The 13,864-nt window shown below is 37.0% G+C and overlaps 1 protein-coding gene across 4 annotated transcripts in view; it reads left to right on the plus strand.

The window, feature by feature from the left end:
• LOC123754965 (uncharacterized) overlaps positions 1–13,864 on the plus strand; it is a 367,030-nt gene that overhangs the window by 194,695 nt on the left and 158,471 nt on the right. For all 4 annotated transcript variants that reach the window (XM_069332916.1, XM_069332917.1, XM_045737318.2 and 1 more), the window contains exons 5-6: positions 3,963–4,109; positions 9,262–9,452. In XM_069332916.1, the coding sequence (XP_069189017.1) occupies positions 3,963–4,109; positions 9,262–9,452 (338 nt within the window). The remainder of the gene's footprint in view (positions 1–3,962; positions 4,110–9,261; positions 9,453–13,864) is intronic.

Below are 13,864 nucleotides of genomic sequence, written 5' to 3' on the forward strand. Positions count from 1 at the left end.
AAACCACATCAACAAATTTGCAGATGACACAAAGATTTATGATAAAGTGGGAAAGGATAATGATATTTTTTTGTATTTACTTATTTGTTTATATATACACGAGTTCTTACATTCTGGTACAGCCACTAGCAAGCATCGCGTTTCGGGCAGGTCCTTAAATAAGCCTATGTTCCCCGGAATGCGACCTGCCAAATCGTTTAACAACCTTTTTTACTGACGGGTAAACAGAGGCTACAGTTAAGGATGGACGCCCAGTAAATCCTCCTCGGCCAGGATACGAATCCAGGACAAATTGTGCTGGCAACACGTCAGGTGAGTGTTTTATTAACTACATCACGGGGACTATTTATTATTAAATAAATAAAATAAAACAAAGACTATAAACAATAAAACAGAAGAATATAAAACAACGTGAATATATTATTATATATTGAAGCCTTACAAAAAATCTACATGATTTCCATAAATGGTCAGAAGACTGACCAGAAGACTGACCAGAAGAATGGTCAATCGACTTGAGAATGGTCCAGGACGGACCGAAACGTCGTCGTCCCTTCAACTTCTAGTGTGTGGTCTGGTCAACATACTTCAGCCACGTTATTGTGACTCATCGCCTGCGACTGGTAAATGTTTTTAATATTGACAAATGCAAGACCCTGCATGTGGGGCATAGCAACCCACACCACAACTACCAAACTAAGAGATTTAATATTTAAGATTAAGAGATTTAATTTGATAGGTATCAAATTAATATTTACATTACAGTAGATCGTGGAAGAAAAGGGCCCTGGAGTCCAAATCCTCCACTCACTGAAAGTTTCAAGCAGGTAATATAATATTAATAATAATAATTCAATGTGTTGGGGGACAGGAAGCCAGAGTGTATTTATGCACTTGTATAGTGTATTTATACACTTATATAGTGTATTTATACACTGAGTGTATTTATACACTGAGTGTATTCATACACTCTGTCAAGGAGGAGCAGCAGTCAAAAAAGCTAACTAAACACTTAGAATAATCAAGAGTACCTTTGACGTTAAGGAAAAAAGATAGTGATATAAATTGTATAAACTCTGGTGCGTGTCAACAAAATTATTCTCACAACGTGAATTCAGAGACAATTCTATAGCAAATGTTCCAGAGATGTGTAAGTATTTCAAAATTTAAATTATCTGCTACCAGAAATCTTGGCCAAATATTTCCAGTTTGCTTACTGTAGGTAGTAACTAAGTGATTGTAACTTATCCACCGCTGCCCAGTGGACGAGGGTCGGTGTACAGGACAGGCTTATCAACTGTGACACTAGCTCTCCACATATGTCAGTTACTTAATTTAGAAACCCTACTTGTGATCGGTCTCGAGCCCATTATATGTTTTCAGGGTTTCAGGGATCCCTGATCCCTGAATCAGGGCTCCCTGATCCCTGAATCAGGGCTCAGCCCTTTCCACTACCGCCCACAAGATGGGTATGGGGTATATAATAAATTAACTAAACTAACTAACGCTCCCATCTAGATTATTGTATCTAAGTATGGAGACCACATCTTCAGAAGGACATAGCTGCTCTGGGGAAAGTGAAACACTGGGCAACAAAAATCATTACAGAGCTAAGTCGACTCGCGTATCAGGAACAGTTGAAGGCCACAAGAGTAACAGTGCAAACCAGGCATGACAGTGCTATAGTAGAGGTTAATATATCAGCTTTACACTTCATGTTCTCACCTGATTTTTTTTAATCAGAGTTGATTTGTTTTTGTATTGAGGCTGGTGTTTTCTCCCCTGTTGCCATGTATGACTAACCATCCTGTGAGATGGGAATGGTGGATAAACTTACAGCTAGTTGTTTAGTCAGTTGGTTTGTTTTTGGAATGAGGCAGGTATTTTCTCCCCTGATTCCATGTGTGACTATCCTGTGCGATGGAAATATTAGATGAACTTATAGCTAGTTTTTGATCTAGTGTGTAATCTTTCAAATAGAATAAGGTAGCAGCACATTGCTGTGTATACCTAAGCTTGTTAAATAAAAAACAAATGACAGGGCAGATATCTCATTGAAACTTTTAAAATACTAAACAGTTTGAAGAATGTTGATCGGGACAATTTCTTCAAAAGATCAGATGTAACACAAACAAGGAACAACGGTTTCAAGCTGAACAATCCACAATGTAGGACTGAGAACAGATGTTTTTTCACCCACAGTATTATTTTTTTTTAATTTGCCCCGAGGGGCGAGTTTATTGGGCAGCGCCACTCATCTTGTGAGTGGACATACCGCCACAGTATTATTAAACACATGGAACGGGCTACTCGCCGAAGCTGTAAATGCCAAAACTGTTAAATTTTAAAGTCCAACTGGAAAAAAATCAAGACTAATAGGGGGACCTTCGACAAGGTGCCGGCTTCCTGTCTTCGTCGAGGCCACTAGTGTTAGTGTCCCTCAGGTCAGGGTTGCCAGATTGAGCTACAAATAGCGAATTGGGCTACTTTTGAAAGCTCAGCGCTCTCAAATTTTTAATTTCACTACTTGCGACTTTTTGGGCTACTTTAAAAGCAAGTTGGGCTAGTAATGTTACACTGAATGATGATTATTTATACATTTATAATGTAATGTGTACAAATCACAGCCGCGTCAAACAGCCTGATTGACTAGACCACTTACCACAGGAGGCCTGGTCAGAGACCGGCCCTCTGGTGACGTTGATCCTAGGAACCTTTGAAAGAAAAAGTAACCGTAAGGCAAAGTAATCCTCCCCAGGGGCCATAGATTTCCCAACCTTAATTGTCGTTAATACTTCATCCCGAAAGTTACATCTATATAATAATAATAATAATAATAATAATAATAATAATAATAATAATAACATGCCTAACTACTCAGCAATTCACAATTGATTCTGGTTCTACAGATCTTCATTAAAGAGAGAACGTTATCTAGAAATGTACGTACAGATTGATAAATGATGGGCAACATCCTTTACAGTTAATACCTTTGTCAGGAAGACGATGGTTGGCAAGGAGCGGCCTGTAAAGTGGCTGTCTCATTACCAAATCGCTTTTTTTTTTTTGAGATATATACAAGAGTTGTTACATTCTTGTACAGCCACTAGTACGCGTAGCGTTTCGGGCAGGTCCCTGGAATACGATCCCCGCCGCGAAGAATCGTTTTTTCATCCAAGTACACATTTTACTGTTGCGTTAAACAGAGGATACAGTTAAGGAATTGCGCCCAGTAAATCCTCCCGGCCAGGATACGAACCCATGACATAGCGCTCGCGGAACGCCAGGCGAGTGTCTTACCACTACACCACGGAGACTGTTAAAAGTAAAAGCTTCTAGCTCTTGTGATAAATGTGTTACAAGGCAACTTTTTCAATGGACTCTGATTCCCCAATTAGCTATATTTCACATTTCTCAGACCAATCCTAAATCTTTTTTAAAGTATGAATTGACTTTATCAAAAAGACGAAGCAGATCAGTGTAGCCTTCACACTGTCTTAGAAAACTTCACGCTTGGAATACTCAGAAGAATCGTGCATTCTCATCATGCAAAGCTTCATGTTAATATGGACTACAATTACAAGTCTACCTCTGGAGAAAGTGGACTTTGGTTACGAATTTTCAACACTTCAGGCAACTAACAGACAAAACAATTTTATAACCCAGGAAAAGTTTCAAAATATTCAAGAAAGATGCCATAATATTTAAGTGAAAGCTTGCAAAGAGCTTCTTTCTCGTATTCCAAGTAATGCTGAAACTTTCAAAATCGTGTAGTGTACTCTATATATTAAAATATATTACTTTGAAACCTGTATCAGTCACTAAACAAAAAAATTGGGCTACTCTTATTGCAAATTCGCAACTTTTAGACCCTCAGCTCGCTACTTTCAGCAATTTGGATCTAGCAACCCTGCCTCAGGTAAGTACAGGTAAATTCAGGTGTTGGTCTCATTCTCCCGCAGGTGTTCTCGCCGGAGGTGGCGGCGACCTTCGCCGACATGGAAAGGGATGTGGTGAATGCCTCCAGAGGCTATGAGGTCGTCTGCTGCAGCGGCCTTGCTGTTGACCTCATGATCAACGTCGCCACTGACCTCGAGATCGAAATCCAGGTAAGGTCAACAAGGGTCTAGTAAGGTTAACAAGTTCGTTACGGTTAGTGGGAAATCGATTGAGGTCAGTGATGGGTATCTAAGGTGGTCATTGATCTAGTAAGATTTTTATATATATATATATATATATATATATATATATACAAGAGTTCTTACATTCTTGTACTGGAGGATATGGGCTTATTAATTTAAGCTCTATAGCGTTATTCAGGCACGATACTTGTTTATTGCCAAACATAGTTCAGGACGAAAGTAAACTCAGGATATGACATCCCATAATGGGGTGAGAATAGCTTGAGCTACCTCATCCCTTTGTGTGTATTTTACCTCAATAAACTTATTTCAATTTCAATTTCAATTTCCTTCGCCATGTCTTCCGCTTCATCCATCATGTTCGTGGCCCGAAGAGACTGTAAAGTATGTGGCCTGAGGAGATTATAGGGACCCTCAATCCCTCTGCTATATCCCGGTATCAGGCCGGGGCGCATCCGGTCCCTTGATCGTGGTCGCCCCTAAATCAACAACAACCCGGCTCACCCCTATTAGTGTACAGTGGGTATGATTAAAAATTAAATAAAGATAAATTTAGTAATCGAGTAAGGTTAGGTCAGAATAGGTTAGGATAGGGTATGTTACGTCAGGATAGGTTAGGTCAGGATACATTAGACCAGGATATGTTAAACCAAAATCGGTTAGGTCAGGATAGGTTAAACCAGGTTGTGCCAGGTTAGATTAGACCAGGATAGGATAGGTTAGTTCAGGATATGCTAGGTCAGGATAGGTTAGGTTGATTTATGTTAGGTCAAGATAGGCTTGGTCATGTTATGCCAAGTTAGATATTGGTTGGTTGGTTTATTTATTTATTTATTTATTTATATACAAGAAGGTACATTGGGATTGTAAGGATACATAGTATAGTAATTACAATCTTGTAAAGCCACTAGTACGCGCAGCGTTTCGGGCAGAATGTCAGGTAAGGTTAGGTTTAAATTTGGTTGGAAATATTAGTTTTAGGTCATGTATTATGTGCCTCTGTAACCCTTTCCACTACCGCCCACAAGATGGGTATGGGGTGCATAATAAATGAGGTCATGTTAAGTAAGGTTGCACAAGGTATAATGAGGTTGTATTAGGTTGTGTTGGCTACATTAGAATAGGCTAAGTAGGTCATGTCAAGTAAAGCAGTGTAATATATTACATTAATATATTACCCTGTAATATATCCTCCTGGTATAATATATTTTCATGGTATAATATATCCTCTGGGCCGGGGAGGATTGACTGGGTGCCAATCCTTAACTGTAGCCTCTGTTTACCCATAAGTGAATGGGTACCTCATTGTTAAACGATTTAGAGAGTCGTATTCTGGGGAAAAATTAGGATTAAGAACCTGCCTGAAATGTTATGCATGCTAGTGGCTTTACAAGAATGTAAGCACTCTTGTATATATAAATAAATAAATAAAAAATATTACTCTGTAAAATATTACAAATGTAATTAGTAGTGTTGAGTTTAAGAATAAATTAAAATAGTTAAATTATAATAAATTGATATACAGTACTGTATAGCACAAAATTATGAAAGCAATATTGAAGATCAAAGTGAAAATAAAAAATATAGAATATGAAATATTCTCTCACAAAAGGGAGCTAAACATATTTGAGAAGCAACCCAAGTGGACAATTTAATTAAGAAGTGTTTAAACACAAGTAGATGGAATTCAAACTCACAATACAGGGTTAGAACCCTTACCTGGAACCTTTGCAGCTTCGAATCACTGCATTTTTTATACAATAAATTTGAAATAAATTAACTCATTTCATTTAAAACAAGTACTCAATATTTGTTGATATGAAAACCTTGCTACAATGTACCCTCTCATCTTACCTGATATGTTACATTGAGAACTTGCCCGAAATGTTACGCGTGTTAGTGGCTTTGCATGAGTGTAAAAACAGTATACCAATCTTATGCAATCTCACCAACCCATTGTACCTTCTTGCAAATAAATTATTATTATTATTATTATTACTGTATTATTATTATTATTATTATTATTATTATTATTATTATTATTATTATTATTATTTACTGTATGACCTTGCATTTACATTATTTTGTTTTATTTTAAATAAGTGAAAAATTACTTGTGTATTTTGGGCATACATAATACAGTACAGTGGTACCTCCATTTTCGAATTTAATCCGTTCCAAGAGACAGTTCGAAAAGGAAAATTTTAAAACCGAAACGAGTTTTCCCATGAGAAATAATGTAAATTGAATTAATTCATTCTACACCCAAAAAATATTAACTTAAAAATACATTTTATACATACTACTGCAGTACAGTACTTATATTTTGTACTGTACTTCAGTATGTACAAGTATATCTGACCTATATTGAGGACTCTTGTTGGCGTATGGAAGACATGAGGAAGGGGAAAGGAGGAGTGGTGTTATTGTTTGGAAGGGGAGTCCCCCTTCCATTATAACAGCAGTGAGGATATTTCTAGAGTACTCTCTCTCTTCTCTTATGTCTTATGTTTTGCAGGCATACCACTAAGACCTGGTTGTGGCTCACTGCTTGCTTGTCTTACTAAGAATCAGTATATAGACACTTGTTTTTCTCTATCTTTTAACACTTGTCTGCAGTGAGACAAGTACTTATCTCACTACAACACCTTAACTTGTTCAATGACACTACAGACAAATGTTAAAGTGTAGGGGAAAACAAGTCTTTATGGAAACGTTCTTAGTGAGAAAAACAAGTAGTGAGCCACAACCAGGTCCTAGTGGTATGCAGGCAAAATGTAAGAGACAGTACCCCCAGAGAAGTCACCACTGCCTGATATTATAATATCAGGAAGACTCCCCTTCCAAACAGTAACACCTCTCCTCCTCCACTCCTTCCTCAATCTATGACTTATTTAAAAGTAAAATAAAAAAGTGCCTAATTTCATCCTCATAGTTTCCCATCTAGTGCTACCCACTTTCCCCAAAATATGTGACTAAGCCAAGCAACTTCACCATTGTAATCAGTGCTATCAACTTATGTCATAGTTATGTTGAATGCAAATTTTACTTCAATATACCTATTAATAATCCTTAAATTTTCTACAATGTACCTATTAATATTCTTCAAATTTTGCTACAAATTACCTACTTAAAATTAGCTGTTAGATTAAGGACCTGCCTGAAATACTGTAGGTGTTAGTGGCTTTGCAAGAATGTTAAAACATCAATGCTATGTATTCTCATAAACCCAATGTACCTTCTTGTATATACCCAGTATATAAATAAATAAATAGTACAAACATTGATGTACTAAGCAATTAGATAGTAGAATTTTGTATTCACTTTATTGTCTGAAAAAATAAAATAAAAAATAAAATATTTTTAAGCCTAGTATAGCACACACATGTACTATATTAGGCTTGAGATAGCATGTATTAGGCCTAGAAAGGTTAGGTTAGTTTATTTTGTCTTTGCAACATAAGTAGAAAATCTTTTTCTGGTTTGTCAAAATTCAATTGTACCAATTTCTACTTTTTTTTTGCATTGTACATCTGTATATGTACTATGGGCCTTATCGTTCCTATACATACTACAGTATCAAAACAGGAGGATGGACTGAATATTCACTAAACACATCATGGTCCAGACAATAGTGTGTGTGTGCCTAATTAGTGCAGGAATGTAACTTCAGTCCTGTCAAACACCTTAAATATTTTATAATCCAATGTTCTTCCCATATAATATGTAAATAAGGTTTATAGAAATGTTATAAGAGATGAAGATGATTTAGAATACCAGAGAGGGGGAGGGGGGTTCCCAGCCATGCCCTGTCCTGTCTCTCTGTCTCTCACTATCTTTCAGTGAACAATCGTGTGAAATCGACACAACATGAGTTTGTTAAAAATAGATCCTGCCTTACAAACCTGCTCACATTTTTGGAAATGGTAACTGGCTAACCAGACAAAAGGACTTCCAGTTGATGTAGTATATATGGATTTTGCTAAAGACTTTGATAAGGTACCACATGAAAGACTGGCAAAGAAATTATAGGTACATGGAATAAATGGAAGAATACTAGAATGGATACAACAATAGTTAAAACAAAGAAAACAGAGTGGTGTTAAATAGGAATAAATTTAACTGGAGAAATGTGGTGTGGGGTGCCATGGGGGTCCATTTTGGGGCCAACCCTTTTTTGTCATATACAATACATCAATGGCATATATGAGAATGTTACAAACCACCTCATCAAATTTACAGATAACACAAAGATTTATGGTACAGTGAAACGTTTTAATGATGATGAAGCTTTACAAAGAGATCTGCAGGAACTCCACAAATGGTCAGATGACTGGTAAATGCTTTTAAATATTAACATGCAAGACCCTACAAGTGGGGCATAACATAACCCATGCCACAACTACCACATTAGCTACATTACATTACAGCAGATTGAGGGAGAAAAGTACCTTGGAGTCAAAATCCACTACTCAATGAAAGTTGCACAACAGGTAAGGGCAGCAGTCTAAACAAGTAACCAAACGCTTGGAATAATCAAGCGTACCTTCGAGTTCAAAGAAAAGAAGGTAGTGATTCAATTACATAAATCTCGGGTGTGTGCCCCCCATTTAGATTACTGATCCAAGCATGGAGACCTCATCTTCAGAAGGATATAGCTGCTCTGGAGAAAGTGCAACACCAGGCAACAAAAATCATTCCAGAGCTAAGTCAATTCAAGTATCAGGAATGGTTGAGGGCCACGGCTAACAACATTTCAAATCAGGCATGACAGGGCAGATCTTATGGTAACTTTTAAAATACAGTACTGAACAATTTGGAGGATGTTCATTCGGAAAATTTCTTCAAAAGGTCAGATGTAACACAATCAAGGAACAACAGTTTTAAGCTCAGCAAGCCACAATGTAGGACTGAGAACAAGAGATATTTTTTCACCCCACAGGGTTATTAACCCATGGAACAGCCTACCCGCCAAAGCTGTAAATGCTATGGATTCAACAATAGGACAATGTAGGATGGCTGGGTATAACTAGAAGCTGCCTTGTACTGGCCCATATGATTCGTGCAGATTTTCTTATTCTTCCTTTCATGTATTCTGTCATCTCCTTTCTGTCCACAGGTGTACCTTGTAATGGATGGAACTTTCGGTGCCCCTCGAAGTAGCGGGTGGACGGGTGTTGTTGGGGACCTGCTGGATGGTTCGGCAGACCTATCCTTCGCTCCTCTCTCCGTTACCGCGCAGCGAGCCAGACACCTTGACTTCTCAGATCCCTACTTCTTCTCCTCCATGTCTATGCTCTCCTCAACCAAGTAAGTGGCCAACCTGCTTCTAGATTACCTCATTATAAACACATCTTTTCATTTACCATTTTCATTTAATTTTAAGTTTGTGACTGTCGGTGTATTCAAATTAAAATATAAATTCAAATTTTTAATTAAAATTTTTTATTCAAAAGAATGAGTAAAAAAATATTAAAGTAATGTACAATTGTGGGGACAGGAGTTACACTAACTAATGAAGCCACTATTATACAAAAAGTCTCAGGCAAAACTTAAAATAATTTGGCACAAAATTGCTTTAAAGATGTGTAAACGCTTCTTACTAAAAGAAAAGTAAGCTAACAAAAATTGAAAAAGTTCAAGAAAAATTACAGATGAATACAATAAAAAGGTGATATTTAATGATGGCAGGCACAGACACCTCAAGGTGATTATGCAACAGTACAGTAGTTTAATTACAATACTGTATTGGATTAAGGACCTGTCCAAAATGCTGTGTGTGTTAGTGACTTTGCAAGATTGTAAAAATATAAATCTTATGCAATCTCACTAACCCATTGTACCTTCTTGTAAATAAAAAATTATTAAAAATATTATTCACTGAAATGAATTGCTATCTGTCACTGAGGTAGGATTGCAAGTACTGAAGGGTGTGATCTCTGATTCCATAGTGTTGGAGTTTGAGAAGAAAGTTGTTGCAGTTAAGTGTCAAAAGCCTTGTGCAGGTCAACAAACAAACCTACTCATTTTTGTCAAGAGCTGCATGTATTAGGTAAAGCACATTTATACGAGTATCATTGGTGCTTTTATGGGGTTTAAAGCCGTATTGGTTTGAACTAAGTTGATTGTACTTATATAGAAAGGAATATAGCTGTTTGGAAATGGGTGTCTCAAAAATATTGGACAAGGTGGGCAGGATTGATATTTGTGTAAAATTGCTGGTTTCTGTGGCATCTCCACTCCTATGGACTTGGATGACTTTAGCCATTTTAAGATCATCTGGAATCCTCGGAGCTCTAGTGATGATGTAGAGCAATGCTAAAAAGTAATGGAGGAGCAGCAAGAGCTAAAAACCTTGAGACCTTTTCATAGATTATCTCTGAAGGGTTACTGGATTCAGGTTTAAGTGAGAGGATATTACCAATATTATCTGAGGGGGTTAGCTGTGCACAGATACATGGTATACAATCAGTTATATGCTTACAGACTGTAAATAGGTCATAACTGCAGTGGTGCAGTGTTGCTGGAGCTTGCCGGAGTGCTGCTCCGACACCTCTGCAAGTGGATGATGGAATGGAGGAAAGGGAGATGATGGCTTGTGGGTGATGATTGATTGTGGCAGGAAAATATTAGTGTTTCATCACTAATAAGTTAATAATGTTAACATATTTCTTCATTTTTTAAAGATTCAATAGTACAGTATTTAAATTTTTATATTTAAAAAGTAAACAGGTTGAATTGTACTAGTACAAATCTGGAAACAATACCCGATGCATGTGAACGTTTCCTGTCCATTTATGCGAGATAAATTGTATGAAACAAAGTTGCCAGCTTACCATTTTGGATACGAATATTCAGAGATAATGTTCATGGTTTTAGCAGTAGTTCATTAGACAGGTATTCTTTAATCATACATAGTATATTTTAGTATTAAATACTAGGCAGGTAAAACAACAAAACTGCTACACACAATTTTACATAATACTGTATATGTAGTGCTCTTTGGGGTAGTTCTAGCTTCGTGTGAAATACTGAGATGGCAACTCTGCTTCTGTGTTTCAGTGGCATTAGTAAAGTGGTGGCTGGTGGTCCATGGATTTCTCTCTAATACAGAAGCTTTTTTTCTCACAAACAACCCCATCACGGCTTCTAAGCAAACAATGTTGACTTCCTTCTTTTGTAAACAAAATGAGGAATGTAAGAAGAATAATGTTCAGGAGACCGACAGTGAAACTTCTCACTGGTTGTATTTTGTGAACACTAAGTTTTTTAAACTTCTTAAATTGATAAATACATGATTGACATTTTTTTCTTCATTTGTTTGGTAATTATATTTTATGATAATTAGTGAGTACAAACACAAAATACTTAATCGTGTGACATATAGAAACAGGATTGGAAATGACAAGCTTTTGGAAGGCCCACCAGAACTGACACCTATAAAATTGGCATTGCATCCCTGGTCATAAGTGTTGTAACTTCAATAGCTACATGAATTTTTGGGTTCAGTTCTTGAGTCCATGAGGTGCCTCTGTAACCTTTTCACTACTGCTCACAGGATGGGTATGTGCCTCTGTAACCATATCATCACCACTTACAGGATTGATATGGGATACCTATGTAACCTTACTATCACTGCCCCAAAGGATGGGTATGGGATGCCTCTGTAAGCTTACTATCATTGCCTACAGGATGGACAATGATGGTAAGATTACAGTTGCTATCATACTACAATTAGGATAATAAATTAATTTATAAATTAAATTTTGTGTATTTAGAAGCTTAGGTATACACAGCAATGTGCTGCTACCCTATTCTATATGAAAGATCAGTGTAGCTCAAAATCTAGCTATAAGTTCATCTAATATCTCCATATCATTGGAAGGTTAGTCATACATGGAATCGGGAGAGGATATGAAATGTGAGTCCAATCAATTAACCTGCACTAGCAAAATGTGGGCAGAGCACAAGAATATCTTGTTTCAGCAGTCAGTAATGGAGCAAGGTACTGCAAACATTTCTCAGAGTGAGTGAGTGAGTTTCCTTGTACCATGGAAAAGTACTGCAGTAAAATCACTAATGCCCCATGTTTTTTTATTAATATTTAAGACATAAGAACATAAGAATAAAGGTAACTGCAGAAGGCCTATTGGCCCATACGAGGCAGCTCTTATCTATAACCCCCCAATCCCACTCGTATAAATGTCCAACCCACGCTTGAAACAATCGAGGGACCCCACCTCCACTACGTTATGCGGCAATTGGTTCCACAAATCAACATCCCTGTTACTGAACCAGTATTTACCCAAGTCGTTCCTAAATCAAGTTGATTTCCTAAATCAATTGACACCAAGTGGTGTCAATTGCCGGCTGGAAAGATATTGCAAATCAAATGCAATATCTTTCATAGACAACTGGGAACACTTCTATGGAAGAAATGAAATGTATGCTCGTGATGGGGTGCATCTATCGAGAGCTGGGGTTGTTGCTGTTGCGAACTCGTTAGAAGAAGTGGTTAGAGGTGTTTGTTTGGGTTTAAACTGTTAGTAGATAGAGGTATGGGAATTGATTTGGAGGAAGGAGGTAATAAAAGTATGTGTTTGTGGGAGAAAGGAATTGGCAAAACGATCAGGGAAAGAGAAGGTCCGCAAAATAACAATTCACTTAGGGTATATTACACTAACAGTAGAAGTCTAAGAAATAAAATTAACGAATTAAATGCTCTTGTCTGCACAGAAAAAATAGATATTATTGCACTTACCGAAACGTGGATGAATGTAGAAAATAGAGAACTATTAGCTGAATATCAAATATATGGATTTAAACTATTTCACACAGATAGATATATTAGACGAGGAGGTGGAGTAGCCATATATGTTAGGGACAATTTGAAATGTAGTCTCAAAGAGGGAATCAAAACAGAGCCACACACAGAAACTATTTGGATTGAATTAAACGAAAAAGCTAATAATATTATAATAGGAGTAATATATAGGCCACCAAATTTAGACAGAATGGAAGCAAAGCATCTATGGGATGAAATATCTAGAGCATCTAGATCTAACAGTATTTATGTCATGGGTGACTTTAATTTTAGCGGAATAAACTGGTTGAACAAAACAGGGAATAGTGAAGCAGAAGATTTTCTAGAATTAATTGACGATTGCTTTCTTACGCAACACATTAAGGAACCAACACGGGAAAATAATATTTTAGATTTAGTGTTAACTAACAGGGAAACGCAAATTAATGACATCGAAATAGGGAGTGAGCTAGGGAGCAGTGATCACAAAGAAATCAGATTTAGCATAGAATGGAATAGACCAGTAGGAGAAAATTCTGTTAAAGTGCCAGATTTTCGAAAAGCTGATTTTAATAGCCTAAGAAATTTTTTGGGTCAACTTGATTGGAAAGGCTTGGGTATGGGGTGTGGGCCGGTCTTGGAGCGAGACATGAACCCAGCGATAGGTGACTTAAATGGGGATTTCGATGTGGATTCAATATATAACTTATTTATGAATATTCTAAACAAAGCACAGGAACGTAGTATACCATACAAATTGAATAGATCGAATACTAATGACCCAAAGTGGATAACAAAGAATTTGAAGAACCTTATAGGTAAAAAGAGAGCTTGGTACAAAAGGATTAAAAATGGGGAGGTCACTTTAGAACAGGAATTCGTACAACTGGTTAGAAATGTTAAAAAAGAGATAAGGAAA

Source organism: Procambarus clarkii, chromosome 28 (genome assembly GCF_040958095.1).
Source record: "Procambarus clarkii isolate CNS0578487 chromosome 28, FALCON_Pclarkii_2.0, whole genome shotgun sequence".
NCBI lineage: Eukaryota > Metazoa > Arthropoda > Malacostraca > Decapoda > Cambaridae > Procambarus > Procambarus clarkii.